The sequence below is a fragment of the Serinus canaria genome, chromosome 15 (assembly GCF_022539315.1).
Source record: "Serinus canaria isolate serCan28SL12 chromosome 15, serCan2020, whole genome shotgun sequence".
In the NCBI taxonomy this organism is placed as follows: Eukaryota; Metazoa; Chordata; class Aves; order Passeriformes; family Fringillidae; genus Serinus; species Serinus canaria.
Genome location: NC_066329.1, coordinates 10,467,774 through 10,495,767, shown reverse-complemented (window position 1 = coordinate 10,495,767; position 27,994 = coordinate 10,467,774). Strand labels below are relative to the sequence as shown.

At 53.3% G+C, this 27,994-nt stretch overlaps 2 protein-coding genes across 3 annotated transcripts; one reads left to right on the top strand and one right to left on the bottom strand.

Moving 5' to 3' along the window:
* Window positions 1–1,368: 1,368 nt before the first annotated feature.
* On the bottom strand, window positions 1,369–15,199 carry BRAP (BRCA1 associated protein). The gene is made up of 12 exons (XM_030231542.2): window positions 15,032–15,199; window positions 14,730–14,876; window positions 14,030–14,231; window positions 13,128–13,317; window positions 11,795–11,908; window positions 11,207–11,355; window positions 9,209–9,284; window positions 8,571–8,709; window positions 8,109–8,218; window positions 6,457–6,546; window positions 4,593–4,696; window positions 1,369–3,575 (listed from the first exon to the last, which is right to left on the bottom strand). Exons 1-12 carry the CDS (start codon window positions 15,111–15,113, stop codon window positions 3,215–3,217), a joined length of 1,764 nt encoding a protein of 587 aa, XP_030087402.1. The 5' UTR covers window positions 15,114–15,199; the 3' UTR covers window positions 1,369–3,214.
* Window positions 15,188–26,745, top strand: ACAD10 (acyl-CoA dehydrogenase family member 10). 2 transcript variants are annotated; one of them, XM_030231541.2, is made up of 15 exons: window positions 15,188–15,292; window positions 16,088–16,314; window positions 17,040–17,188; window positions 17,742–17,936; window positions 19,130–19,288; window positions 20,018–20,177; window positions 20,536–20,677; window positions 20,912–20,980; window positions 21,712–21,893; window positions 22,411–22,561; window positions 23,045–23,190; window positions 23,718–23,891; window positions 24,339–24,691; window positions 26,054–26,107; window positions 26,346–26,745. In XM_030231541.2, the coding sequence occupies exons 2-15, from the start codon at window positions 16,158–16,160 to the stop codon at window positions 26,421–26,423; spliced, it is 2,169 nt and encodes a 722-aa protein (XP_030087401.2). In that variant the 5' UTR covers window positions 15,188–15,292; window positions 16,088–16,157; the 3' UTR covers window positions 26,424–26,745. The 2 variants fall into 2 exon arrangements, with proteins under 2 accessions (XP_030087401.2, XP_050836429.1); XM_050980472.1 differs by lacking the exons at window positions 15,188–15,292; window positions 17,040–17,188 and having other exon boundaries at window positions 16,167–16,314.
* Window positions 26,746–27,994: the final 1,249 nt, after the last annotated feature.

Sequence of the window (27,994 nt, the reverse complement as noted above, 5' to 3'; positions counted from 1 at the left end):
CAAAAAAATGAATGACACCCTAGAACCAGAAACAGCGATGTCAGGTGTGTCACCCCAAAATGCCAACCCAGCTTTGCCATGGCTCAGGTGGAACATTCCTGTCATGGAGCAGTGACAGTCCAGCCCTGGGCCCCTGCTCACCCCCAGCTGCCCAAAACTTCCCTCCCAAGCAGGGGAGCAGAGCCCTCTGTCTCTGCCTTCCCCCTCCGCCCGTGGAGCCGCCTCTCCCTGTGCTCACTCGGGAGCAGCTGCTGGAGTGAATGATCTCAGCACCCTCCAGCCTCTGCCAAGCTCTGCTGGCTGGGGCCCTGCTCCAGCTGGGCTTCTCCCTGGCCCTGCAATGGCACAGCCTCTGCTGCAGCCCTGCACACCTCCTCGCCTGGCAGCTGGCTGCTGTCCCCACGGCAGTGACAGCAGAGGCTCCAGGTCACCATCCTGCCCCTGCTCACAGAATCACTTCGGTGTCCCACTCCCTGCCTGCCAGGAGGTGAAGCAGGGACCTATTCCAGAGGGAACAGCAGGATCCAGGGAAGTTCCAGCACGTGCTGACCACCAGCAATGCTTTGAGGAGAGCAGGTCCCTCATTTCTTGCTCCTGCAGGAACATCTCTCTGTTATTCCACAGAGCCCACGTGGCTGTGTCCTACAGCTCCCTGGGAAACCACCCAGCACAGCCAGCAAACCCCTGTGTTCAGCTGGGGAAAGGTGTGTTCCTTTCAGGCTTTCCAAATTAAAATGTCTATTTCAAGGGTTGTAACCACAGCAGGAGCTCGGCCAATCTCAGCTCTCCAGTGCTGGTGAGTTTCACGCTATGCAGCCTCCTGCTGTGGGGACAGTGAGTCACAGCCAGGGCTGACCTGCTGCTCCACTTGCTGATGTCAAAACTTGACCACAGGCTGAGGCCCCAGTGCCAAAGCTCTTCCCAGGCACTTCTGGGTCCAGATGAAGGGTAAGGAAAAGTCACAGACCAGCCTGAGCTGGGACCTTTCCCTTCACCACAAGCCCCATTTCCTTGTGGGAAGTCTCCCAAGGGAAGGAGCCCCATGATCTGCAGCAGTGAATAAACACCCAGACAGACACTGCAGGGTCTCTGCTCACCTAGGATGGTTTAAGGAGAAGCTGGAAGGGACTCAAGGACTGAGAGTTATTTGGTTTAACACAAAGCCTTCTACAATTCTTGCTTTTTCTGCACAAGCTGCCCAGAGATAACTGCCTAGCCTTATCTGCTCCTATCAGCTCAGCTGAGCCCAACTTCCCCAGCCCAAAGAAGGCCAAGAGCTCATTTGGACAGCTTTGCCTTTGAGTTAAAAACAATCAGACTTCCAAAATAACCTCCTCCCTCCCCTCCAGTGGAACAAACACACAGAAAGAACTGCACGCTGGTTTAATTTTCCATCACATTTTTTGAAAATGAATTCCAAGATACAGTACAGCATCTTTAGTGTTCTACACAAAGCAAGCCTTCAGCAAAAGGTCAGAGGATCTTAATGGTGTAAAAATATATCTTAAATAAAATAGTTTCTCTAGGAGAGCAAGCCGTGCTGTACATCTCGAGGTCCTTAGGGTCATTTACAGAAGGCAGAGGCCTGGTAGTACAATCCACACATTGGAAAAGTGAGTGTACATTCCTGCTCCAAAGTCAGAAAAGGTCCACGTTCCAGGTGGTGGGGGCAGATCTCCAAACCCAAGCAGGGGATGCCCAGAGTGCACTACCAGCCCTGTAATTCCAATGAGGAAGTTCAACTCTCTCTGTCCATGCAGGCAGGAAGTGGATGAGACCCACCCACCTTCCCAGGGTCATTCCAGGGACTGGGACTTGTCCCTTTCAATGGGCCAAAAAAAGAACAACTTCTAGCAATAAAGGACTGGCTGTTTCAGGCCAGTGTTCCAAACTAAGGTCATGATTGTTCCAACAAGGATCAGGATTATCCTGTGGCCTGGAAAGACAACTGGGGACTCCCCTGCCATTTTTAACAAAAGATCAGCCTTTAAAAGCTCTGATTCTGAGCACAACAGCAACCAGGACAGTCGCTTCTCCAGGGGAAAACTTACCACCCCAGAGCACTGAGTCTTAGATTCTAAGTGAAAACCAACAGAAAACCCAAACCAAAGCAGATTTGTGCACACAATTCCCTTCCAGAACCTGTGTCCCTTTGGGGCAAGTCACACAGGAGCTCTGCCAGCTGAAGCTGTGGATAGTGCCACGTTTTGGTGAGCACAGGAACTGAAGCAAGAGCTGCAGCTCCTGGTGAGGACCCGGTGCAGGGGCAGCTCTGGGAATGTGGGAAGAGCCTGGAAAAGGCTGTGCTTGTCCCTCTCCTCACCTGGCTCTGAGGAGAACAGCTCTGGAGCTCACACCAACACTGCCAGAGCAGCTCAGGCAGGGGACACACACACCCCCAGCTCCAGGAGTGCTGGAACACTGGGAATGTGTTCCCCAACTCACAGATGACTCCACTTAATTTGTAGAAATACCTGTAAAATAACTACATTAAGCAGCATCCAGAACACAAAACTTCCACCCTTTCTGCCCCACAGCAAGCACTGGCCTCTCAAAGGCCACCTTTAAAATTAAGAGAGATCAGAGGAAAGTCCCTTAAAGCCTTTAAATTCCCAGACCACTGGCCTTCAGGACTTGCCTGGTTTCTTACACCACTAAGATGGTTTATTTTCCAAACCTCACTCCTTTTTCTTTCCAAACTACAGTTCTACTCCTGCACAGGCAGTTCTGCAGTGTCAGGACTGCACATACAAAAAGGAGATGTATATAACCTAATGTACACTGTTTTATTAAATAACTTCTTAATTGAGAATACTTTTAATCCAGGAGAAGAACTGGAGAAGCCTTACACACCAGGCTGAGCCTACTCTACAGCATCCCCACAGGGAATGGGATGTTGGATATGGACACACCCCACACCCCCCCACCCCAAAACACTCTCCAAGAAAGTCAAATGCATGACAGGAGGGGCTCTGAAAAGGAGGGAAGGCAAAATGGTCACCAAGATCTGCCTAAAAACAGCTAAATAGTGCAGTGAAATGCTTTTAAATACCACAGACACCTCCACTGACTTGCAGCCAGTTTTATGAGCAGCTCTGGAGACAATTTCTAGCTGAGCTTTAGGGAGCTGGGTGGTCCCAGCCCGAGTCCCGAGGTGAGCCTGGCCTGCTGCTGGCACGGCCACTTCCAGGGTGGGAGCAGAGAATTCCTGTTCTCACTTCCCTCTCTTGCCACGGCCTCTCCTAGAGGAAGGTTTTCCCGTGCCTGCTGTGGAGGAGCTGGCAGAAGATGCCACTGCAATGTTGATCTGTCCTTCCTGAATCTCCTGGCGGGTCTCAGCTGGGAGGTGGTTGATTTTCTGTTGTGTCTCCAGGTAGAACATGACATCCCTCAGCTGCTCCTGGATCTCAGAGATCTGCAGGTCCTTCTGCTCACAGGTTTCCTTCAGCACCCTCTCCTCCTCCTTCAGTTTGTTCTGCAGCAAGGCCTGGTTTGCTCGCAAGCACTTGTTCAGCTCCTGCTCCTCCTTCAGCTCGTTGGAGAGCTTTGCCACTTTGTTGTTCAGCTGGGAACACCTTGCAGAGAGAAGCAGGAGTCAGGAGAGCAGCACTGCCCACCCAGACCAAACATCACCTCGGTCTTCTCGCTGCATAACTGACCCTCAGCCCACCAACTCCACCTGGAATTTGGTTTTCCAGCAAAGATGGGCAAGGTGGGCAATACAAGAAGAATGAAATCCCCCCAGGTCAGGCAATTCCATCTCATGCCAAAAGCCAACAGCACAGACAACAGGCAGGGCGTGCCTGGGAGATGGAACTGACCTTGGACACACACCTGCAGCTTTTGGAATGGGTGCCAAAAAGGGCACAGAGATTACAAGGGACCCTGAGAGAGCTGAGAGCAGTCAGGGGCCTCCTGCCACACTCCAAATATCACTTCACTGGGAAGGAAGATGCTCCCACAAAGGTATCAGCCTTGTGATTCACAGACAGGGCTGCCTGCTCCCACCAACTCTGCTTCTGCCCTGGCAGTTTGCTGGCACCCTCCTCTGCCTGTTTCCCACTCAGGAAGGTGAGCTGCATGGAGCTCAGTGCCTGTGCTCCCTGCTCCAGCCAGGACTGCTGGACAGGTCCTGGGCTGGGAAGAACAGGAACACAGTCCCACCCAAGGATTGCATGGATCCACAATTCCCAGGCTTGACATCTTTCCTCCAGGCACTTCCCAAGATCTGTGTTTTCCTCTCTGCTGGGTGATGCCTCTGCTGAGCTGCCTTTCATCCCTTTGGATGCACCCACCAAGGGCAAAACAGGCTGGCATCTCCCTCAGAGCAGGGAGAGGAAGGATCCCTGAATGCTAAACATGCAGAGCGTGGAAAGGGAGCTCACGGCCCCAAAGCTGGGCTCACTCAGACACTTCCCATTTGTGAACACCTACAGAAACCAGAGCTTTTTATAAAGCAAGCCATGTTCTCAGTATTGCAGCTTAAACAGCTCAAAACCCAGGAATAGCAGGAGGTTTTTTTTTTCCTTTTTGGATGTCAGTGCACGGTGTTTTAATGGCTGCATGGAACTAAACCTGGCAGTGGTACCCACTTCCTCTCCACTGACTGCTTTTCTTTGAGCAAGTCATTGAGCCGCTGTTCCAGACTGTCACACTTCTCAATGGTCTCTTTAAATTTGGTCTTCATGTTGTTAATCTGTAAAAACAAACACAGGGGCATTTCCAACAGCTCAAAGTCCGCTGCCCTTTCGTAGGGACACTTGGTTTTCCAGAGCTGCTTCCAGACTTTGACCAATTCCTCTCCCCAGGTAAGGAAAGCTTGGAGCCAAGGCTTTGTTCTGGTGAGGACCCCCCATGTTCCCCTTGGATCCCAGACTCCCAAGGAGCCACGTTGCCGTGGAAGCTGCTCCCACAGAACAGCAACTCCGGCTGCAGATCCGTGCCAGGCACTGCCAAAAGCTGCAGCAGCTCCTTAACTTCTTCCTGCCTGCATCCAGCATTCCTTTGGCCACTCTCTCGTGGTTCTGGATCCATCAGCAAACTCACATTTCCAACTCAAGGCTGGGTTTTTGCTCATTTTAAACTAAACCTCAGAGGATGAGTGTGAAGATGAACAGGGGCTGACTCAACACTGACCCACTGACACCAATATCTCCCAAACACAAACATCCCCTGGCCATGGCCTCCTTCTTCCCTCTGCTGCCCCATTCCAGCTGCTGCTCCTGGAGAAAGCCAAGCTCTCCTTCTCCAGGTGTCAAACCTCCAGCATGAGACTGACAGGAAATTTAGAGTCAGGAATTCTTGTTTGCCTTCTGTTGGTGCCTCCAGCACGCTCACAGGCAGTGGGGCAGGAGTTTAATGGAAAATGCTTTCCTGGAGGAGCAGCCTGCACTAATGCCAGTGTCAGCACTCATGGATGCAGGGCAGGTTTGAAGCCTTCCAGTCCTAATCAGGGAATGTTGGTGCTGCTGATGGTTAATTTGGGGAAGCAGCCTGAGCACTGATAATGGAATACACTGCATGGTGGCACCGATCCAGACAAGACTTACATGGAGCAAGTGCCATGGATAAAATTATTGGGATCTTTAAATGTGAAACCACGTTTGGAGCAGGGATCAGAGTGGTTTCATTCTGAAGCTGATTTGAGGATTGTGTCTCCTGGCCACTTGCAAGATTATTTTTGATACATATTTTCCTTTTATAAGGCTCTCCATAAGATTCCTGGGACTGTTCTTTAGGACAAGGTCAATGACCACCCTTTCAACAGTCACAATTTCTATTTTTACTTAACTGCAGACATTAAATGGTTAATTAGAAGTCCTGAAGAAAGTTAAGGACTTAGTTCTAAATCCTGACTCACTTTAAACCTGGTTGAAAGGATGTATGTAGAGTGAGAAAGCAGTAGAATATCCTCCCTGGATTGTTCCTGGTGACATTTTGAAGCAGTCCTGCCTGCAGGATGCTTTATAGGAGGAGACTCTGAACTTTTCCCAAAGGGTGATGAGGAGAGAGAAGGGATCAAAAAGAAAGGGCAAATCAATATGCATTTGGAGCAGAGAGACAGTTCCACCTTCTGCAGCCTAGCAAATTAAAGTCATATTGTCTCTGCTCCACCAACATTCCCTGGAGATCCGTGTCGGAGAGACGGATGGCTCCGGGATCCTGCAGCACCACGCTGCCTTCCACCACTGCTGCATTTCCCCAGCAGCACATTTAAATCAAGCTGCAATCTTTGTGGCAATCTACCTGCTTCTGCACCACTGAGCAGCAAATTGCTCCCTGGGAGCAGCCAGATAAGGGACAGATCCATCTTGGAGCCAATTTTCCCAGCTGGGAGCGGAGCAGGCTGTGTGAGGCTGCAGCAGGCAGCGCCCAGGCTCAGCCAGAGATCCAGCAGCTCCTTCCTGTCCCACTGAACTGGGCCAGGAGCTTCCCAGAGCCCAGGGCAGAGCTCACCTCTTCAGCCGTGTCCTTCTCGATCCGGACAATCTTGTTTTCCCAATAGATCCGCTGGGATTCCAGCTGGCTCGTCAGCAAATAGGAATACTACAAACACAGACACAGAGCAGTCAGGGTGGCCCTGCTGCTCAAGGAGCCCTAAGGGTTCCAATGCACAATCCATTTCATCAATTTAACAGATGAAATCAGGAAGTTCTGGACACACAGCCCAGCTGCAGATCCAGCTGATGGCTTTCACCAGTTGGATTTCTCAATCAAATAATTTTGGGGTTTTTCTGAAATTAAGGAAAGGCTTTAGAGCACAACAAGGATCAAGTGAAAATATCAAACCAAGAATTGTTTAAGGAGACAGATTTTTCATGGAATAGCAATAAATGTCTACAGGAAAATGAAGCAGCACCCATCCCTGACCTGAGAGTCTGAGATTCCAGAGGCTGAAGGGAAGAGTTCCCATCTACAAACCAAACTCCAGTGCAGTAGGATCAATGCACATATCCTGTTTTCCTATAAGGAGATTCCTGGGAAAGCACCCTCAGCTCTCTGTAACCAATTACTCCCAATTACTGTTTCCCAATTACTCTTCTCCAACATGTATGTCGCATTCCAATGTCATTTTGGTATCTGAACAAGGATTTATGCCCTACATCCCATCTTTTCCCTTTTGGTTCTGCAAATGAGTCATGAGAAGGTTGAAAAAGGTGATTACTCCTTTTCATCAGGCTAATAAGCATCAAATTAGGCATTCACTAGAGAATTAAACATGCACAGAGCCTTGATCACTCTCAGTAATTTCTGAGTGCCTAAACACTGCCAAATTCATTCTCTCTTGAAATATCTCAATCTCATTAGACAGAGAGATCTTACATGCTTTAAGCAAACACCTCACTGAAAAAAAAAGGGTTAAAATTAGCTGGTTTAGCATCTAAGTGTTATTCAGAAAATTCACTGAAAAGCAACCAAATATTTATGTGAGCAACAAGCTGCTCCAGTCTGGTCTCTGTGGGCTGTTCCTCCTCACAAACCCTCGTGTCTAATGCGGCTGAAATCGTGCTGCAGTGGCTGCTCAGTGAAGCAGGCATTTCAAGCTCCTCTCCTTTAGTTAGGAGAAGCTGGGCAACAGGTACAAAAAATAAATAAATCATTATCTGTTCAAGGGAAGGGAACAGAACAAGGCTGGCATCAGACTCTCAGCTCTGTGTGCTCGCCAAGGTGAGCACACAGCTGTGGATTCCTGCATCCTCGTTCAGTTTGGGAGCTAAAACACCCAAAGTGACAGTGCCACACAGATCATGGCTCTGAACCCAAGCCACAGATCCACTGGGAAGGGTCTGGGGAGTGACTCAGACCCACTTCTCCCTCCAGTGCCCCCTGTTTGCAGCAGCACAAGCAGCTCTGCTTCAATCACCAGTGACCAGAGGACGACACTGCAGCCAGCTCACACTGCGCTGCATTGGCTCTGCAGAGCCAGGGAGAGGCTTAAAAAAAAAAAAAAAAAAAAAAAAACAAGCAGTAAACCCATCCTGTTCCTGCCTGGAGACAATTCCAGGCTGGGAGCAGATCTGCTGCCTCAGCTGATGGGATTGAACTGTGGTTATGGCAGGGTTGGAAACACTTCCACAATGCAGAGTCCAACAAGTGAAAATATTTACCTCTAATTGTAAGGCATCAATTTTCTCCTCCTGGCACATATCCCCCTCACACTCGTACTGAACTAGCTTGCCATCAGTTTTGCTTGCCACCAGCCGATGGACATAATTGTCTGGGGAGAGAAAATCCAACCACGGGCACTCAGATCTGAGGAACCCCAATCATGGAGCACAATGAAACCACCCAGACCCTTCCCCTCAGAGAGGCACAAAGCCAACACCACACACATTTGCTCTTTAGCAGATTCCTCCCAGCCACCTTATGGGGTATTTGGAAAAAACCCCTTATGGGGTATGATGGAAAAGGAGTAACAAACATTCCAGGGATGTTTGCGACAGAGTCACCTTCTCCCTCCTCCAGCCCCAAGAAGCTGCTGCTAGAGCAGAGATGGCTGGACCCCAAAGGCAGGGATTAGGCCAGCCACAAGCTCCTCCCTGCCCAGCCCCTGGGGTGCCCGGGCTCACCGCCGGCGTAGTCCCAGACGCGGTGGTTGGTGAGCTGCATGGCGTACGTGTGCTGCGTCTCCTCAAAGTGCTTGTAGGCGTGGCGGCTGACGTAGCGCCCGCAGCCGATGTGCCCGCAGATCAGACAGATCCACAGGTTCTGCAACACACAGGGCAGCTCTGGGGGGGCAGCTCTGGGGGGCAGCAGCACCCCGAGACAGCCTGAGCCACCCCCCACTCCTGTCAGTGTTTGCTTTCCCGCTCCCCCCCTCAGCTGGAAGGCCAAGGAGAAGGGGCCCAGCCCATCAAAGGCAGTTAAACCCCTGCAGGGGCTGCATAAATCCCACCCAGATGGGAGAGTGGCCTTGGCTAAGGAATGAGGGATCTCAGCAAGCTCTGGAGGGCACAGACTGGAAGGGCCACCACCATCAGGCTGGTTTAGCTCCCTGCTGTCACCCTAAGAACTGCAGAGATTCATCAGACCAGGAAACCTGTGAGGTGACATCTCTTTTCAGCACTGATGCAACTCAAAAGGAAAGCTGATACCCCACTGGCTGGTAAAACCAGCCCAAAATCAGCCTGAGAATAAGCCCCAAAGCAACCCAAGCAGCTGTGTACTCAGATCTAGGCCAGATCTCACCTTCCACCCACCTACTTACTTCTTGAACTCCACACTCAAAACACTTGTTCTCTTCCACGGGCTCTGGAGTCTGGCAGTACCTGCACACAGGGCACCTGGAGGGCAACAAGAACATTATGAGACACAGGGAGCAACATCTTCACATTCCAGTCACTGAAAAGAGCCAGAGAGCTCCAGGGAAATGCCTCGTGCAGCAGAATTTCCCTGTATCACCCATGAGCTCACATTCACCCCACCTGAATTAATTCCACACAAAGTTCCTGGTTTTAAGCTGGTGACAGAACAAAGAAAAGATCTTCCAAAGCCATTTCAGCTGGATCTGGTTTTGGTGCAGTCCTAGGGGTTTACACAGAAGCTACACACTGAGGAAGGGCACTGGAACTGCTGGGGACAGCCAAGTGACACTCTGCAAACACCCCTCAGTCCTTAAAACAACCCTGAGGAGATGCTTCAATCCCACCCCAACCCCAAGGATTCAATCTCATCTTTCCCAGGAAGAACATCCCATAACTGTACCCTAAAAGCATCAGTAGCAGGAAGATCCAGATCTTTCACCTCTCTTGGAACTCCCTTGGTGCTGCCACAAAGACAGAACACCCCAGACCATAAGGGAGCTGTGTCCAGCCCTGGAACAGCAGCAGCTCAGCTCAGGAATGGGATAACTGAGCCTGCCAGGACTGTTAATGTATTTTTCATTAGCTGCTGGGTAAGCCCAAGAAATCTTCCAGGGAAGATTTTTCTTTTCTTCCAGACAACTGGGCTGCAGTCAGTTCCTATTCAAATTCAGGCACCTGCAGCCTCTGTGGTGCCTGAGCAAGGAGAGCAGAGGTTTTTCCTTTGTCATTCCTTTAGACTGGGAGCATAAGCTCTGCTTCAATTGTACATTCCATATTTGAGGGCTATTTGGGATCTTGCTCCTGCAATGGCCATGCTCCACTGCCCCAAATTTCCAGAAGCTTGGATTTATGGAGCAAAGCAGCCCTTCAGCCTGCCCAGCTCCAAATCTGATTAATCTCACTGAGTTGTTACTCTGCCTTAGGAGTGATTGATCACAATCATTCCAATCTCCCTCACATTCCATCAGTGAATCCAGGAACTGGGATAGCAGGGATGGATCAGCCACAGTGAGGATCTGCAGCCTCCTGCTGCAGTGTCTGTGCCTGCCTGAGGTGCAGCAAACCAGCAAAGTGTCCAGAGGAATGGAAAAAACACATCCAGCTGACAGCAGCACTTGTGGGCTCCAGGCACACCAAAATCCCACTCCACAGGATTTGGGAAGCTGGGAGCACCAAGAGGAAAGGGTCAGTGGCAGCAAGGACAGCTGCTTTAAGGAGACACACAGGTCTAACCCCCAGCCTGCCCAGTGCCATGGAGGGTCTCCCTGTACCAGGGACACGACTTCCCATCACTCACCTGGAACTACAGGAGCCTCCCCTGCCTGATCTACTGAGCCATCTTGTCATCATCCCTTCTTCCCCTGCCTTCCCTTTCCCAGTGTGCCCCTGCACACCTGTTCTTCCTCACCTCCTCTTCCTCCCAACATCCAGGTAGGAGAGAAGGCTGCAGGGCTCCCCACAAGGCCCCTGAGCTCCAGGCAGGAGCAGATCCATCTGCAATGCCAAGGAAGGGCCTGGCTGAGCTGCCAAGGCTGAGTGAAGCAGAGCTGCGTGTGCAGCCAGGCCACTTTAGCCCAGCACTTCTCTCCTGGAGTAATTTTCAGATAATCAGCACTCCTCTACAATTCTCCCAGGGAATCATTGTTCAATTACTTTTGGCAGGGAGATTTTTCTCTGGGAGCCCCTTAATGGAAAAAGGACATGCAGTAATTCCTGCCCCCACAGTGATCAGTGACCATGCTTCTTGGGATGCCTTTGGCAGCTGCAGTGTGCCTGGAGCTCTGGGCTTTGTGCTTTCAGAGACCCTAACCCTAGGCAGGAAAAGCAGCCCAGCTTTGTCAGCACAACCCCCAGCACTCCAAGCAGGGCCTCAGAGCTGGAATCAAAGCTCAGGCACTCACGTGGTGTCCTCCCAGCGCTGCAGGCACTGGCTGTGGAAGCTGTGGTTGCACAGCGTGGTGAGGATCCCGTTCACAGACTCATCCATCCTCTCCAGGCACACGGTGCACTTGGGCAGCTCTGTCAGGTCCATCACGGGCAGGCTGGCCCCCTGCAAGCACCAAACACAGAGAAAATGCTCAGCATCTTCCCAGCACCAGCCATCAACTCCAGCTTCCCATCACTGCTGGCACCAGGGGTCAAAACCATGACACAGGAACACTGTGAGACCACACAGTGGTTGGGAATGTATTGCAAAGGTAAGAAAGTGATCCCCAGCATTCAAAGGGCCCCAGCCAGGGCTCTGTGAAGGGGCTGCACCTGCAACCAGCCCCACTGTGCTCTGTGGATTCCCTAAATTACAACCCAAGGCAGCTTTAGGTCACAGCTGAGTCACAAATCCATGGAGTCACCACACAAACTCTTCCAAGGACCCCTGGAATGGAAAATGGAGGTAGGGATGATGTATTAAGGCATTTTTGCTGTTTATTCTTTAAAAAAATCCTTTAAAACCTTCTGAAATGCAGAGAAAAAGACCAAACCAAACTTACATCTTCTGACTTGAAGACTTCAGCCCTTTCCACATAGACGAGCTGGCAAACGTCCTCCTCGATGGAGTTGAACTGCCGGCCATTGCAGGCCATGTAGAAACTGTCTGCATCAGCCTGGGCACAGAGCAGGGGAAATTGGTTACAAACAGGAAAATCCACCCAAGGGAGAAGAGGAGAAACCTCCCATATCCTCCCTTCTTTTCCCTGGAACACCAGAGGGGGGCTCAGCCAGCTCCAGGCACTGCATTTTGGTGCCGGGTTTGGCATCAGCTCACATCAGCTTAAGTGTGGGAGAGAATCCACTCACCACTAAGAGCCCAGGCACCTTCCAGGACAAAAGAGGCAGAACTGACCCAAAGCCTGCCAAATTAATCTTCTCTTTTCCCTCAGGAGCTCCCCATACCCTTTCTCCACAACCACCAATCAGCTGAATGCCACATTCTCATTCTCCTGGTGAGTCCAGGCAGGAGCATAAAGAACCTGGAGATTTGTTTTGCTCCCTGCAGGCACAACCATTAGGGGTCAACAGAGCTTCAGGGAAGTGCCTGAGAAACAGGAATTTCTGGGTGAACTGAGCAAAGGTTTAGGGATTTGCTGCAAGGCTGGTTAGCACTAAATAGCTGCCTGAGTAACTTAATGCAACAAGAGATATAAAACCATATTTGTAACCACTGCAATTAGTACAAAACTCACACAAATCCTCCATCTGCACAAAGGGCTTGGGGAAATCTCTCAGGTAGAATTCACAGCTGGGGGAAAGCTCTCCCTGAACCCCAAAACAAATCATGTGCAGCCAGGAGAAGAGAATGTCCAAGTGAAAGGGTCCACACAAGAATTAGGGGGAGAATTTAAAGGTGCCCAGTCCAAGGGGCCTGAAGGAGCAAACTCTGTTATCTGGGTACCAATTCACCCCCAGGCTCTCAGACTGGGGGGCTCTGTCCTTTCCACACTGGCAGTGGAAATCACCCAGCTCCTCAGAAAAGCAGGAAAAGTCTTTCTTAAAACAAGGGGCGCTCCCCTGGCTGGGTCTTTTCTGTTCAGCACAGCACAAGATTCTGAACAAGCTGAGAGATAGCAGAGAACTCTGTACATGGATTAATTTTTGAAAAATATCCTGCCAAAAGAAGAGGACAGCCAGAACATGGCATCCACTGCTTCCAGGTGTGGGACTAACCTCAGCAGCCCCAGGAATTCTCTGGGAAGGAAGACAGGGCTGTTTCTCCATGGGTAAGTACAACCCTGGCTCAGGGCTGCCCAGTGAAGCCACCCAAGCCTCCAGATGAGTGACCTGGTGTGACATTCCTGCAGCCAAGCAATGCTGGAAGCACCTTACCTGGGAGCTGAACTTGATGAGCACCATGTACTGGTTTGGGGTGGAGTCTCTGATGATCTTCATGTGCTCAATCACATCATAGAAGGAGGCCACAAACTTCATGAGGTCATGGCTGGTCATGGTGGCAGGGACAGTGAGGATGCAGAGCATGGCACTGCGCCGCACGTCCTCCTTCAGGGATGTCATCTTGCTGGGGACACAGCAGGGACACAGCTGGACACACAGCCACAGCAACTCTGCTGTCAGACTTTAACCCTCTTTTGTCATCAGGAGTGACCACAAACAGGCATCCTTTAGCTAAGGATGAACCTGAGAGCTCCAGGAACAGTGGGATTGCCAGGAATAGTTTGACACCTGTTTTTCTATAAAAATAGCTGAAGTTGGCAAGGCCCAGATGTTCAGCACTGTTCCTAGAACAACTGAGCAATGTTTGGTACTATTGCCAATGCCCATCTACTGGCTCCTGGTCTCCTTTCTTTCAGGAAGGCCAGAAATGGGAGTTCCCAGACAATTATAGGGGAGTAGTGTGAAATTGGAACTCCTGGAATACAGGATGAGACCTCCATAAATAAACATTTCCCTTGCCTCACACGGCTCCCAGGCCTGTCACCAAGACCCCTGAGATCACTATTTAATTGTGGGATCCCTTGGAAAGCTGCTTTCAAATATCTTTTTTTTTTTTAATCTGTGTTTGTCTTACACTCTCACAAGCCCTCAGTGTCACACACAGCTGTCACAGGTGCCACCCACAGCCCCAAGCTCCACCATTAACACCAGTCACTCTCTGCATTCCCAGGAGCCAGTCACCCTTCCTGTTTGTCCCCACTCAGGAGCCACAGCCCCAGGGTGGCCAACTCACCCTGCCATTCCCACCTGAGCTGCCATGGATGAGGAATTCTTACTTTGTTTTGTACAGGTGCATAATTCCATGAACGATTTCGACCGAGGGGTTCCCACTGAAGAAGGAAATCTGGTCTGGGAGTTGCTTGGAAGGAGAGTCTGGAGCAGCCTCACACTCCTTGCTTTGATCCTCCTGCTTAGTTTTGTCCTCAGCTGATGTAGCCTCCAAGGATTTTCTTCCCTCCATGGCAGCCTCTACTTTGTCTTTCACAAAGGCAAAGTTTCCCCTTTACTGAGGGGAAGGGACCACCAGGATCACCCAGGGCAGCCCCTGGCCCTGCACAGACACCCCAACAGTCCCAGCTTGGGAGCTTTGTCCACACTCCCCTGGAGCTCTGGCAGCCTCGGGGCCGTGCCCAGCACCCTCTGGGGAGAACCTTTCCCTGATCTCCACCCTAACCCCTGGCACAGCCCCAGCGGTCCCCTGGGTCCCGTCCCTGTCCCAGAGCTCGGGGCTGCCCTCAGGAGGAAGGTGTGGACTGGGATGAGGTCAGCGGGCAGTGCCCACCGGGAATCTCCAGCTCTGCCCCCGCATTCCTTCTCTGCTCGTTCCCCAAACCGCAGCCCCACTCCGGACCCGCAAACCCCGCACGGCCCGGGAGCCCCCGGTCCTGCCTGGCCGGTGACAGCACCGGGACGCTCTCCCCACCACGGGGCCGCCAGCGGAGAGCCCAAACCGCCGCCGGTGCCCGCTGCCGGTACCTGCCCGCGGCTGGATGGTCTCGATGATCACGTCGGTCATCTCCCTGCGGCCCAGGTGCTGGTGCAGGATGGCCGCCCGCTCCCCGGGGCCCTTCCCTTCCAGGCAGGCGGGCACGGCGGCGGTGCTCTCCGCTGCCATGTCCGGAGCTGCGGGGACAAAGCAGGCGTTGGGACGGGGCGCCGTGCGCGGAGCCGCGGGACCGGCAGCCCCGGGACGGCCCCCGCCGGCAGCTGCGCGGTGCGGAGCGGGCCCGGCCGCGCTGCCCCGCGCTTCGCCCGTGCCCCCGGCGGAGGGAACCCACCGGCCGCGCTGTAGGCGAAGCCCGCGGGTAGCGGGGAGGTCCCGGCCAGCTCCAGCCGGATCACGACCAGGGACACGCTCATGGGCTCCGCGGGGCCGCCGCCGCCGACCGGGACCGGGACGGGAGCCGCTTCCGCCTGCCGCACCTTTCCCCTCTGACCCCGTGACGTCACGGCGCGCTGGCGTAGCAGTCGGCGGCGGCTGCGGCGGCAGAGCGCGGGGGGCTGCGAGGGGCGGTCGCTGCTTCTCGCGAGAGTTCGGGGTACGTTCTCGCGAGAGCGGGAGCCTTCCCCGCTGCGGGCGGGCCGGGAGGCGTGAGGGATCCCTGAGGGGAGAGACCCCCGGGCTCATCGGGCCGGGAGGCGTGAGGGATCCCTGAGGGGAGAGACCCCCGGGCTCATCGGGCCGGGAGGCGTGAGGGATCCCTGAGGGGAGAGACCCCCGGGCTCATCGGGCTGGGAGGTGGGAGGGATCCACAGTCTCTGAGGGCAGAGAAACCCGGGGTCATCAAGTCCAGCCGCTGACCCATTCCCACCTTGTCACCAACGCAGAGCACCCAGTGCCATGTCCAGGCCTGCCTTGGACATCTCCAGGAATGGAGACTCCAAACGTCCCTGGGCAGTTCCAATCCCTGACCACCCTTTCCATGATGGAATTTATCCTGCTGTCCAACCTGAGCCTCCCCTGGCACACCTTGAGGCCGTTTAACTTTGTTGTGTCCCTTGTTCCCTGGGAACAGAGGTGACCCTCACATGGCTGCAGTCACTGATTATGAGCAGCAATTAGTTTGTGTTAGTGATGAGCAGAGCCATTATCCTCAGCACTTGAACGGGTGTGGGCCCTGTTTAAAACCCCATTTGGGGGTCCCTGGTTTGTCTGGGACACTTGAGCGGCTGCCCAGGGTGGAGCCACCATCCCTGGAAGTGTTCAGAGCCCAGGTGGCCCTTGGCCCTAGGGTTTGGTGGATTCAGGGGGGTTGGATTGGATGGTCTTGGAGATCTTCTCCAACATAACAATTCCATGATTCTGTGTGCATAAATGAACACTTCCCCTGTAGCTCTGCAGTTGTGCTCCAGCCTGTCTCTGGTTGAGGTGTGAGTTCCCCTGGCCACTCCGTGGTTCCCAGCATGTCCCTGAGCAGCGCTGCCCGTGCCCAGAACCTTCTGTGTGCTGGGATCCGGCGGCTCCCGCTGATCCAGCAGCACTCCAGAGGCTTCTCTTACAAAGCCGTGGTCTTTGAGGAGAGCGGGGTGCTGCTCCCAGCCCCTCACAGGACAGCCACAGGTGTGTATTCCCATTCCTGATCCCACACAACCACAGAATGTCCTGCGCTGGGAGGCACCCACAGGGATCATCATCCATTCCTGGCTCTGCACAGACACCCCAGCAATCCTTACCCTGTCCCTGAGAGCAGTGCCCAAATTCTCCTGGAGCTCTGGCAGCCTTGGGGCCATGCCCATTCCCTGGAGAGCCTGGGCAGTGCCCAGCACCCTTTGGGGGAAGAACCTTTCCTGATATTTCAGCCTAACTGAGCCCTGGCACAGCTCCAGTTGTTCTCTTGGTCTGGTCCCTGGTCAGCAGAGCTCCTGTTGTTCCTGTGCTTGGAGGGAAGATAAATTTCAGGTGCCTCTTCCAGCTGTCTCTGGCTCTGGTGAGACACCCCAGAACTTGTGATGGTGGCACCTGTTGTGCTATCAAAAGGCACAGAAGTAACAGTGACCACCCTGCACCCCCCTGGTAACAAACCTGTCCTGTAGTGCCACCACCTGATACCACCCAAGGCTGGTGCAGTCCTCCAGCAGCTTTAGGAATCCTCCACACTGAAAACAGGGCTGAGGTGCTGCAGTTCCTGGAATGCCCAAACCCTTTGCTCTGTGCTGTGTCGATCACCCCAGTGCAGCACATCATTCTCACAGTGCTGGGCCCTGTGTGGACCTCGGAGGGACTCCCAGCTGATTTCCCAGTCTGCTGATTGCTCTTTCCTGGCTTCCCTGCTGTTCTCCATGCAGACTGGGAGGCCTGGAGCTGCATTCCAGCCGGCACCATCCAGCAAGCTGCCCTGTCTGGAGGGGAGAGCAGCCTCTCTCTGCAGTATTCCAGAGGAGAGCTGACAGCTGTGGAGTTCCTGCAGGAATTGGGACAGCAGTGCTTTGAGATTGTAAGCCAACTCCCCCCTGCTCTCCCTGTGCTTCCTGACTGCATGGAAACAGGTCCAGTGAGGAAAGAGGAGCTTTAAAAAGAAATTCTTTGGTTGAAGGGTCTGGATTTTCCATCTAGGAAGCACTGCTGTCAGAGCAGGGCAGATTTTCACCATTATCCCGGTGCCTGGGCAGGGCAGGCAGATGAATTTGCCTTCATTTCCTACTGGAATAAAGTCCTTTTCAAACATCTCAGATTCAGGTGCAGATTCTTTTCCTACCTGCTGAGCTGTCAGTGTCTGTCTCTAACCTGCCTTGATCCCATGGCAGGCACAGTCCCAGTGATTTCTCTTTCCTCAAATCAGCCCTTTATCTCTGCTGCAGAATTAGGAATGTGAGAACATTTGTTTATTTGGGCAAAGCAATTTAGCTGAGAGATTCCCTGCCTGCCTTCTGCTGCCAGAGGCAGCAGGACAACAAGATAAGATGATCAGATAACCTACCCACCCAGCCACTCTTATTTTCACCCCATTTCTATCCCATTATCACTCTTGGCGTTTCTCTGTTTCTCAGGCAAATGTCCGTGTTCCAGTGCACTCGTTTCTCTGGGATTTAATCCGAAAGGAGATGAGAAAACAGCTCCCCATAATGGCAGAAGCAGCTCAGTGTATCCGGGCAGAAGGGCTTAAAACAGCTTTGCTGAGCCACAGCTTGTGCCTGGGGGATGGAGAGAGGTTTCTGCCCCTGGACCAGCAGCACTTTGATGTGGTAAGTCTGGATGGATCCCAAACGGGGTTCTGCTCCTCCACCTGTGAAAGCAGCAACTGAAATTCTTTAAGTGCAGGTAGCAGATGAGCAGCAGCACAGCTTGGTTGACATCAGCCTGGGAAAACATTTCCTGACACAATTCCTTGTAGGCACTTGGAGAGGGGCTGAGTGACATTTGCAGATCCCTGCAAAGTGCCCACACAACCACGAGTCTCTGTGTAACAGGCACAGGCAGTGATGGAGACAGAGGACTTGGAAGCTGGAACACCAGACTAGAAATAAATGTTATTATTCAGTGCCCTGCCTGCTTTAAAACAAACAAACAAAAATGAGCTTTAAAAGACTAAGGACTCTTCAAAGAGTTCATGCACCCCCTGTGCTACAAAAAAACTACCCCAACATGCTGACCTGTGTGAGATGAGGAGCAGATGCTCCTCTCCCAGCAGAGTCTCCTTTCCCAGCACACTTCACCTTTGCAGAGATGACACAGATTAGCAGATTAGATGACACATGAACCTCAAGGCTCCAATACCCATGGTCTCTCCAGTGTGGGTTGCTCCTGGAACAGGAGCAACAGCCCTGCACAGCAATTAGTGGGGGAAAAATAACTGAATGTTGATTTCCATTAGTGTTGGCTTTATAGCCATCTAATGGATTCATTGCTGTTCCTGGAGTGTTACAGAGCAGGGCAATGGCTGCTTGGGCTGTTCATGGTTGTGAGGGCAGTGGGAGTGTTCAGACACTGAGTCGATGTTTTCTAGATCCAGATTTCAGGTGGTTGGTTATGGTCAACACAGCTGCTGTGGAGGTGGCTTTGGGGTGGCTGGTGGGTGCAGTGGTCAGGATGGTGCTTTTCCTGAGCCTTTGGAAGGTGCTGCCATCCAAGGCTTCCTTAGACAGCACTGAACAACTGGTCTGGGACCAGCTTGGTCTCCCACATTGGGACATCTCATTGGATATCTTCCATCCAAGGACTGGCTGATCCTGTTTGGCTGATTTGAGCTGAGGAGCCACGGCCAAAGCAGTTGGCACCCACACAGTCCCTGGAACCACGGCCTACCCAGCTCCACATCCTTTATTTCTCATGTTAATTAGACCAGTCTCTTTCCCACCCTCCCATCTCCATTTCCAGCACTGCCCAGATGTTTGTGGTCACAGCAGGCTCATGCATATTCCATCTGTTGTTGCTGTAGATGGTTGAATCACATCAGGAAGGGGTGCCCAGGCCAAATCCTGGGATCTACAAGCTGTGCTTGGAGCGCCTGGGTGTCCAGCCCCAGGAATCCATCCTGCTGGACAGCAGCAGCCAGAACCTGAAGGTGGCAGCCCAGCTTGGCATGAAAACAGTGAAGGTACAAAGTGGCACAGCCAGGGTGGGATTTGGGGGTGGATTTTGGGTCCAGAAGCTGTTTGGTTTGAACAGCTCAGGATTTCCAAGTGGCAGTGGCTGACTCTTGCCAAGCCTTTTGTTCCAGCCTTCCTTGTCCCTGCAGGATGTGGTGGGGTTAAAGCATGGATCACTGGCAAAATCTTCTCTGGGCTGTTTCATTCATGTCTCCAAACCCTGTGTAACCTCAGGGAAGTCTCTCCTCATTCCTGTTCCTCTGTTCCCTATTGGAGAAATAGCACCATCCCTATGGTTGAGAAAACCACTGCAGAAAATGAGCCCCAGTTAATGAATTCCCAGAAATTCTGAGGCCTCATGGATGAGTCAGCTGGGGACTGACAGGGCTTTGGGGTCACTGAGCACAGGGGTTTTACTTTAGGGACCATTGGGGAAAGGACAAGAGGGGCTGGTGGGAAGAGTGACCTCCACTCCCTTGGACTGCACACAGTGAATTCCAGCTCTTATCCCAGCCCAAGCTCACAGTGCCTGTGCCACCATCACAGGTCTCTCCAGGGCAGAGTAAAGGTAGGGAGATCTGTGTTGGCAGGGAATGACCATGAATTCCTGTGTGCCAGTGGATCAGTGCTGATGGACTCACAGATAAATGGATCCCAGCCAGGCAGGGCTCTCTCTTTCCCAGGAAATTTGGTCTTCTAGCTGTCACCCGGTTCTACTCTCTCCCTCCTGGTTTCAGGTTGATGATCCAGCAGCAGCACTCAAAGAACTGGAAACCCATCTGGGATTTCCTTTGCAAGGGTTTGTTCCGTATACTCGTTCAGTGAGACCAGGCATGGAAATCCCAAAGGATCGTCTGCAAAAGTACCTTGAGGATGTTCTTGGTGCCCACCCAACAGGTATTGCAGTGAGTTTGGCCCTTTCATCAGAAAACCTGGATATTCTGGAGCTATTGGCTTTTTCCTATGGCATAGGGACTGAAAAATAATATTAAGGAAAGGTTCATAATCTCCTGCAGTTTCAGTGATCTTTCACTTTCCTAGAAATAAGAAACAACATTTTAGGACTTCCTCATTTTGGGAGGGGTAGAGCTCAAGTTGCCAAAGAGATGCCAGGAATATTCCTGTCCTGTGAGGCAGCTGTGAGCTACTGCCATGTTCCCCAGAGGTTTGGGACACAGAGTGAGATCTCAGTCCCAGGTGCAGGAAGGGGATGGAAAGCCTGGAGAAGTGCTGACCCTCTGCTCCCACCTCCCAGCCCCTCTGCAGTTACGGCAGTTTGACCACGGAGAGTCCACCCGGAGCTATTTGGTGAAGTTTGGAGGTCGTTTGCTGGTGCTGAAGAAGGAGGAGGAGCCTCCCGATGGCCCCTCAGGCCCTTCTGTCCCAAGGGAATACAGGTGAGAGGGGTCTTGCTGTGCCAGAGGAGGATCATTTATGACCTCCCCTTGTTTTCCAGAGTGTGGGATAGGTCTGGGGGCTCTGGGCCATGGGAAGATGTGGGTGTGCTCCTTTCACCTCCCCCATCCACATGATTTTAGTATATTTAAAGCTGAGCACAGTGATATAGTGTGTCTGCCTCCAACACAGCAGTTCCAGGACTGATTTCTTGCACCTCTCTCCCTCCCTGTCAGGATCCTGAAAGCTCTGGCTGAGGCTGGTGTTCCTGTGCCCCCTGTGCTTGCTCTCTGTGAGGACAGAAGGTAATCCTGCCCCTCAGCTTTCACTCTGTGCTTGGCAACTGCAGCCAGATTCCCCCAAAGATGAAGAAGGAACCAGAGCTCACAAAGTGCTCTGATCTAATGAATATTTGTGCAGTGTGGGGCTGGAGGAGCCTCTAGAAGTTCAAAGAACATAATCACTTCTATTTGGTTTGGTTTAGGTATGTCCCATTTTAGCAATTAATCCAAAAGCTCTCTTTGAAAAGCACTTATAAAGCAATATTGTCGGGCTTCCTGCTGACTCAGAGTGCTCAGGTTTGCAATAAAGAAAGAATTTTTCCAACTGCCAGACCTCAGACAGCAGTGACAGCAGCAGATCTGTGACAGGACAGCCCTCAGGCCTGCAGCCTGCTCAGATCTCTGCTGGCTGTAGGACTCAGTGTCTGCACTGCAGCTCACTGTGTGCCCACTGCTCCTGGTGATTGTGAGCAGCCCCACAGCCCAGCTCACTGCAGGGAGCAGGGGAGCAGCTGCTGCTGGAGCCTGGGTCCAGGCTCAGCCTCCTGGGGCTGGAGGGGCCAGGGCTGAGCGTGCCACAGCCACAGGCACAGGCAGCCTGGGCTGGGCTCCAGAGAGAGCCCCAGTGCTGCTGGGGCTGCTCTTCACCTGCCTGTGCAGGTGAGGCCTGGGGGGCACGTTCAAGGCGCAGGTGAGATCTGGGGGGTAGCAGCAGGATTGACCTCAGCCCCACACATCCCAGTTTGTTTCCCCAGCATCCTTGGCACTCCTTTCTTCCTGCTGGAGCACTGTGCTGGCCACATCCACCGCGCCGTGTCCCTGCCCACGGTGCTGCCGCGCCGGCGCAGGGCCTGGTACGGGGCCATGGCAAACATCCTGGCCAGGATCCACAGCCTGGACCTGGGAGCAGCCAAGCTGCAGGACCTCAGGGAGCACGGTGAGAGCAGCCTCTGGATCCTTTCTTCTCCTGGGTGTCAGCATTTCAAGGGATAAGCAGGATGGACCAAACTGGGGGTAGGAGGGATAGTAAGCATGAGCAGTCCAGAGTCTGAATCCCCAGGTGTGGTGGGAGGGTGTGAAGAGCTCTTCCAATCCATGTTTCCTGTCAGTTCCCAAAGTTCTCCTACCTTCCAGAGCCATGTTTGTTGCCATCTCTTCCCACTGTAGGTACAGGTCTAATTTCTTTGCTGCCATCTCTGACCAAACCTCCCCAAGCATCCCCTCCAGTCCCTCTGCAGACAGCTCAGCTTCCTGGTGGAGAAGTTACATTTTTGTCCAGGATTGGATTCTTTCCACCTGAATTTTAAATCCAGTGCCCAGTTAAGAAGTATGAGACCCCTGGAAATTGCAATTAAAATCTTGGAGCTTAAATCAGGGTTCTGGACTGAGATCTCCTTGGCTGTTTGACTTTTTCTAGGTACCTTTTGAAGCCTCTTTGTGTTCCTCTGTTCTAGGAAATTACATCCAGCAGCAGTTTGAGACCTGGACAAAGCAGTATCGAGCTGTGGAAACTCATGTGATTCCAGCGATGGAGAGGCTCATCCAGTGGCTGCCTCTGCATTTTCCTGAATCCCAGAAGACAACAGTGGTGCATGGTGATTTCAGGTACTGCCCTAGAGCACATTCCAGGCTGGAAACAAGGGTAAAATGACCCCCAAACTCCAAAAGGTGCTGATTGGGCTGGGGCAGCAGCTTCAGAGCAGCCCAAAAGCTGGGTTTTGGGTCAGGGTTAGCATCTCCAGGGAATGAGATTGAGATTCTTCATCCAGCAGCTGCAAATGCTGGTCTGACACTGGAGGATCATCAGCTCTTCCTGCAATACTCAAGAATCAGCCCTGATCTGAGGCTCTGACTAACTTGGTTTCATTCTTCAAAGCCCAGTTTAGTCCATTATTAACCAGGGAGTTCAATATTGAGTAACCTCCACCCTCTGCTTGCAGAAATTAATGTTTCACTTTGTGCTGCCTTCCAAAGGACTCTGCAATTTTTGAAGAGAGTGAAGAGCACTGAAAGCACCTACTACTGCTGAGCACTGGGATTTTTCCCTCCTCTGGAGACTTTCCTGATCTCTTTTTCCCTCTGATACAGGATGGACCACCTGGTCTTTCATCCAGACAGGCCAGAAGTCCTTGCTGTGCTGGGCTGGAAGTTTGCCACTCTAGGAGATCCCCTGTGTGATCTGGCGAATAACTGTATGAGCTTCTTCCTGCCAGCCCACTTTGGTGCTCGCAGAGGTACAGAGGGGCACAGTCACAGTCACAGTTCCTTTGGCACATGCAGAGGAACCAGAGCTCAGAACAGATCAGCTCCTGCCCAAGCAGCTCAGCTGGCAGTGGGGCTCAGTGCAGCTGGAAAGGGCTCTGGGTTTGCATTATTTTCCCTCTCACTCCAGCTGGGAAGCTGGGCAACTCTTTTGGGTGGGAAAGTTGTGAAGCAGATCAGGACTGGTTTGTGAACTAAGTTATACACTTGTTAAAAAGAAAAATACAGGGTTAAGCAGAGAGGTTCCATCATTTAGGAGAGATCTCTGTCAGTCACAGTTTCATCCTAACCAGGAGAACTGCCCCATGTGCACTTTGGGGCAGGGGCTGGTGCCAAACCCCAGAGTTCCATCCGGAGCCAGCACAGCAGCTGTGCAGGTCCTGGAGGGTGCAGGTGTCTCCATGGAGGGGTCTGGCTGTGCCACAAGGCTCACACCATCCCATGGGAGCTCTGAGCTGCTCTGGCAGCTGACTCCCTGGTACCTCTTCCCATCTTCCAGGCTTGAGGAAGTGTGACTTGGGGCACCTGGAGATTCCCACAGCAGAGGAGTATTCCCAGATGTACTGTGGCCACAGGGGAGTGGAGCTCCCAGAGAACTGGAATTTCTACCTGGCCTTTGCCTTTTTCCGCCTGGCTGTGATGCTGCAGGGACGTCACCCTGGCTCCCTGGCAGGTGAGGAGCCCACCAGGGCAGCTGTGCCCTGCACAGAGCACAGCCAGGGGCACAGAGCTGCCTCCCTGCTCCAGCACAGGTCTGTTCCTGCCTGCTGTTTGTGCTGTGGGGCCTTTCCTTTCCTGGGAGAACTGAGCAGAGACCAAAGTTGGGAGCCCAGAGCTGTGTCCTACAGATGGAGCTCTCAGACCTTCCTGCTCAGCACCAGCCTTTGCCAAGGAACTCACAGGGAGGTGCTGAGAGCTCTCAGTGCTGTTTGTCTGCACACATCAGGTGTGGCCTTGGAGCCTTTATCAGAATTAAATCTGATGTTATTTTCACATCCCTTTGAGAGGAGTTTCCCTGAGTCCTGCTGGGCTGGCCCAGAGGAGGGCATGTGATGCTGTTTGGGATGTGACTACCTAACACAGGCTTTTCCTAACAAGTGTCCTGTTCTCTTGTCCCCAGGGAGGCCAGCTCCAGGTGACAGCAGCCCCAAGGACGCAGAGTTTGTGGCTGATCTGGCTTGGGATTTTGCTGTTAAAGAAGGATTCCGTGTGTTTGAGAAGCTCCCCCCCACAAAGCTGCTCCTGCGACATTCCAGCACCTGGGCCGGGCAAGGGCCTCTCCTGGGCAGGAGTTACAGCACCTGGGCACGGCCTGGGGCAGCCCCTGTGCCCAGAGCCCCCCTGGTCACTCCTCCCAGCAGCCTGGTGGGGATGGCCCCCGGGCTTTGCTGCAAGATGGAAAATATGGGCATCCAGTGGGGCTTTCCAGGTTCCCATTCCAGAGGGACTGCACATCCTCTGCCAGAGCTGCAGGTGAGACATCTGTGCTGAAGCTGCTCTGCTGCACCTGCCCCAGGGCGGGGATTGTGGCCTCCAAGTGTCCTGGCCCTCCTGATCACGTCAGACATTTGGCATTCCTGGAGTCCAGTGGGTTGGAGGAAAAGGGCTGGGTTCATAGGGCTGCAACAGAGTTCATATCCTGGGAAACAGTGATTTTGGAAGCTGGCGTTCCCTTCCAGGAGGAGCAGATTAACACCAGCCCAGCTGTGGTTGCTCACCCAGGTCCTGCCACTGTGCTGGTGGTGTGCCCAGAGCTTGGCTGGGCTTGAGCTTTTCAACACTTGCCAGTCCAGGAAAAAATGATTGTTCCTCCTCCTGTCTCCCTCTGGGAAAGGCTGAGTTAATTCCCTTCTCTCTGTCCTTCTGGTGCTCCCTTGGGAGCTCCCTCAGGTGGGGCAGGGAGCTGCTTGCACCTCTCCAGCTTCCATTCACAGTGTGAGTGGAAGCAAACAGCCTCACCCTTGGGCTGCTACCAAGATTATATTCCTAATTATTCTAGTGACATTATCAAATTCTAGTGGGTTACTTAACCTCCTTTCAGCTGCCAAAAAAATATCCAGGTGCCCTTCCAAAGTGTTTCCTTGTGCTCTGGCAGAAACCAGCAAACATCAGCGTGTCAGGGCACTTGGCAGCTGATCCATGGAGAAGGTGGAAAGGGCAGGGAAGCAGCAGCTGTGGGGAATGGGAGGTGCTGAGATGAGCAGGTCTCCTTGCCCTTCCTCGAAACACTCATCTTTGCCAAGTCCCCAAACATCAGGATTGCCACACTTTCTCTCCTCCATGGGCTTCTGGTGTGTGACACCACAGAGCCCCCTCATCCCTGTCACCTCCTCATCCATCCCAATGCTCTTTCCCTTGGCACCATCCCTGCACTGTCAGCCTTTGCTGTGGAAGCCTGTGGTGAAAGCCAGGGGAGTTTTGCTGCCTGCAACAGCAAGATAATGCAGAGAACTTTTACACAGCCAAATATTCCCAGCCTGGAACTGCCTCAGTGCTCCAGAGCTGGGCACAGCCAAGGGCAAGGGCAAGGCTGCTCCTGCCAGCTGGCACTGCCAGGGGAGGTTCATCCCTGGGAGCTTGGCAGCCAGGTGCCCTTGGCTGAGGCATTCCTGGCTGAGCAGGGCAGGATCTCAGCTGATCCTGCCTCATCCCACAGCAGGAGCCAGCAGACTCCACACACTGATCCCAAAGGTTGCCTGTGCCCCCAGCTCTCTGGGAGATCTTCTCCAGAGGAGCAGAGGGAAGCTCAGTTTCTCCTTCAGAGCCATGGCTGCCCATCAGAGGGGCAGCACCAGGGGCACCAGAGCTCTCATGGGTCTCATCCTCTTCCCCCAGGCACAGAATGCCAGGACCAAGGCAGTGGCACTGATGGCTATACAGGGCACCAAGGTGAGCAGATTCCTCAGGCTCGAGCCTTCCGTGACCCAAAAAGAGCAACCCTGGGACCCCCAGTGCAGTGTGGGGCCTGTGAGCATGAGGGGTGGTTTGTCCTGTCTGCTGTGAGCTCCCCAGTGAGGGTGTTTTCCCAGCACTGGGTCCCCAGGCCTTTGGAAGGCTCTGGGACACTGCTGCCTGGTCCTGCAGCCCTCTGTGTGCCCACATGGGCTCCGGTCTCACTCTCCCACAGGTCCCTGGAGCAAAACATCTCCACAGGGCAGATCCCAGCCCAGCACTTCCCTTGGACCTGAGCTCCACATCTGGCTGAGGGTCCCCAGGGGTTCACAGGACAGGACTCTCCAAACCAGAGCTGAGCCAGGAGCTGCAGCACTGGGAAACCTTGGATGGGGACCCAAAGCAGCCACGCTGGCATGGGAGAGGCTGTGCTGAGAGCAGCCTGTGAGCTCCATTCCAGTGGTGTTTGGTGTTATCTGTGCACAGTGCTTTTATTGCCTGCCTCAATACAGGGCCAAGTCCATCCTTGGATCATGAGGCTGCAGGAGTCAGAACTGCAGCAGGGAGAGTTGGTTGGGAGTGACCTGGCTGGGGGTGCACGACTTGGTTTTGGGAATAAAGAGAATGGACCAGCATGTCTCTTGTTCTTCAGCACATTTCTTCTTCAGCACAACCTCCAGCAACTTGCAGATGCTGGAATAACCTTTGATGGTGGAAGGAACTGAATCCAGTCCTCGAGGTCTCTGGATTCAGGAGAGACTCCAGAGCTGAGGCAGTGTCTGCCCTGTAGAGCTGGGAGAAACTGGGAGGACTCCATGGTCCCATGAGTGTGGTGGGGTCTCTTTGGGGTCCATGGAGGGTGCAGACTGGATCAGTGGGAGCTTTCAGTGCTTTACAGAGCTAGGGGAGAACTGTGGGAACAACATTATGAGCATGAGCAATTTATATGTTGTATTAATTAATTTTTAAAGTAATGGGTAAGGTTCTTTGGGTTCTCCTGCTCCTCCAGCGTGGGTGCAGCCTCACAGCCCACCTGCCCAGGGTGGCCACCACCTGCCAGCCCTCAGGGGCACAAGGGGTGCTGCAGAGAGCCCTGGGGGGCCGTGCTGGCTCTCAGCACAAGGACCATGAGGCTGTAGGGAAGCCGGTAACCTGAGCCTTGGATTCTCCCAAGCTGCAGGGTGAAATTCCACCTCAACCTCGGGCTTTTGGCTCTGCTGTGGAAGGGGGAGGGAGCTGAGCCTGTGTGTGCCCAGCCCAGATATTTGGGATGGTTTCCCAGCAGGCACCAGACTCCTGTCCTCCCACCTCCTTCAGGCAGGCTCCGGGGGCCGAGAGCCGCGTCTGCCCTGGGGGTTTTAGCACTGCTGGATCTGCCTCCAAGCCCCGGGGGAAGGACAGGGCTGCTCGAGAGAGCCAAAGGCTTTATTTAACACGCACGAGTGCTCAGTGTCGTGGATGTCCACGCCGGGATCAGGCACGGACAGGGCACGCATGAGGGCTTAGCCCCGAGCTGGAGCTCAGCTCTGTGACGTGCCCTGGGGACACCTTGAGCCGCTCCGGGTGGGAGACACGGACACATCTCTGCAGGGAGAACAGGTCTGGCATCTCCCACGGCGGTTTGACACCAGCAGGGCTGTGACAGGAGGCAGAACACGTCGGAACAAGAGGTCCTTGCCCTGCCACTTTTTGAAGGGCTGCCCAGGAGCCACTGCCCGGGAATCCACCACCCTGCCAGGGACACGGGCGGACAAGGATGAGGGAGGCTGAGACCCAGCACAAGAGGATTTCTTTCCAGCTGATCCGGGAAATGCACGGCCTAATCCGTGTCCTGCTGGATAACCTGGGACAGGCGCTTTGCCCTCTCCGGGCTGGGCTGTCCCT

Coding starts and splice junctions, on each gene's coding strand:
- BRAP (XM_030231542.2), bottom strand. CDS start 15,113: ATGAGCGTGTCCCTGGTCGTGATCCGGCTGGAGCTGGCCGGGACCTCC. Junction 13,318..14,029: donor ATGCACCTGTACAAAACAAA/GTAAGAATTCCT, acceptor CTGTGTCCCCAG/CAAGATGACATCCCTGAAGG. Junction 8,219..8,570: donor CGTCTGGGACTACGCCGGCG/GTGAGCCCGGGC, acceptor TTCTCTCCCCAG/ACAATTATGTCCATCGGCTG.
- ACAD10 (XM_030231541.2), top strand. CDS start 16,158: ATGTCCCTGAGCAGCGCTGCCCGTGCCCAGAACCTTCTGTGTGCTGGG. Junction 20,678..20,911: donor TCTGTCCCAAGGGAATACAG/GTGAGAGGGGTC, acceptor CCTCCCTGTCAG/GATCCTGAAAGCTCTGGCTG. Junction 20,981..21,711: donor GCTCTCTGTGAGGACAGAAG/GTAATCCTGCCC, acceptor TTGTTTCCCCAG/CATCCTTGGCACTCCTTTCT.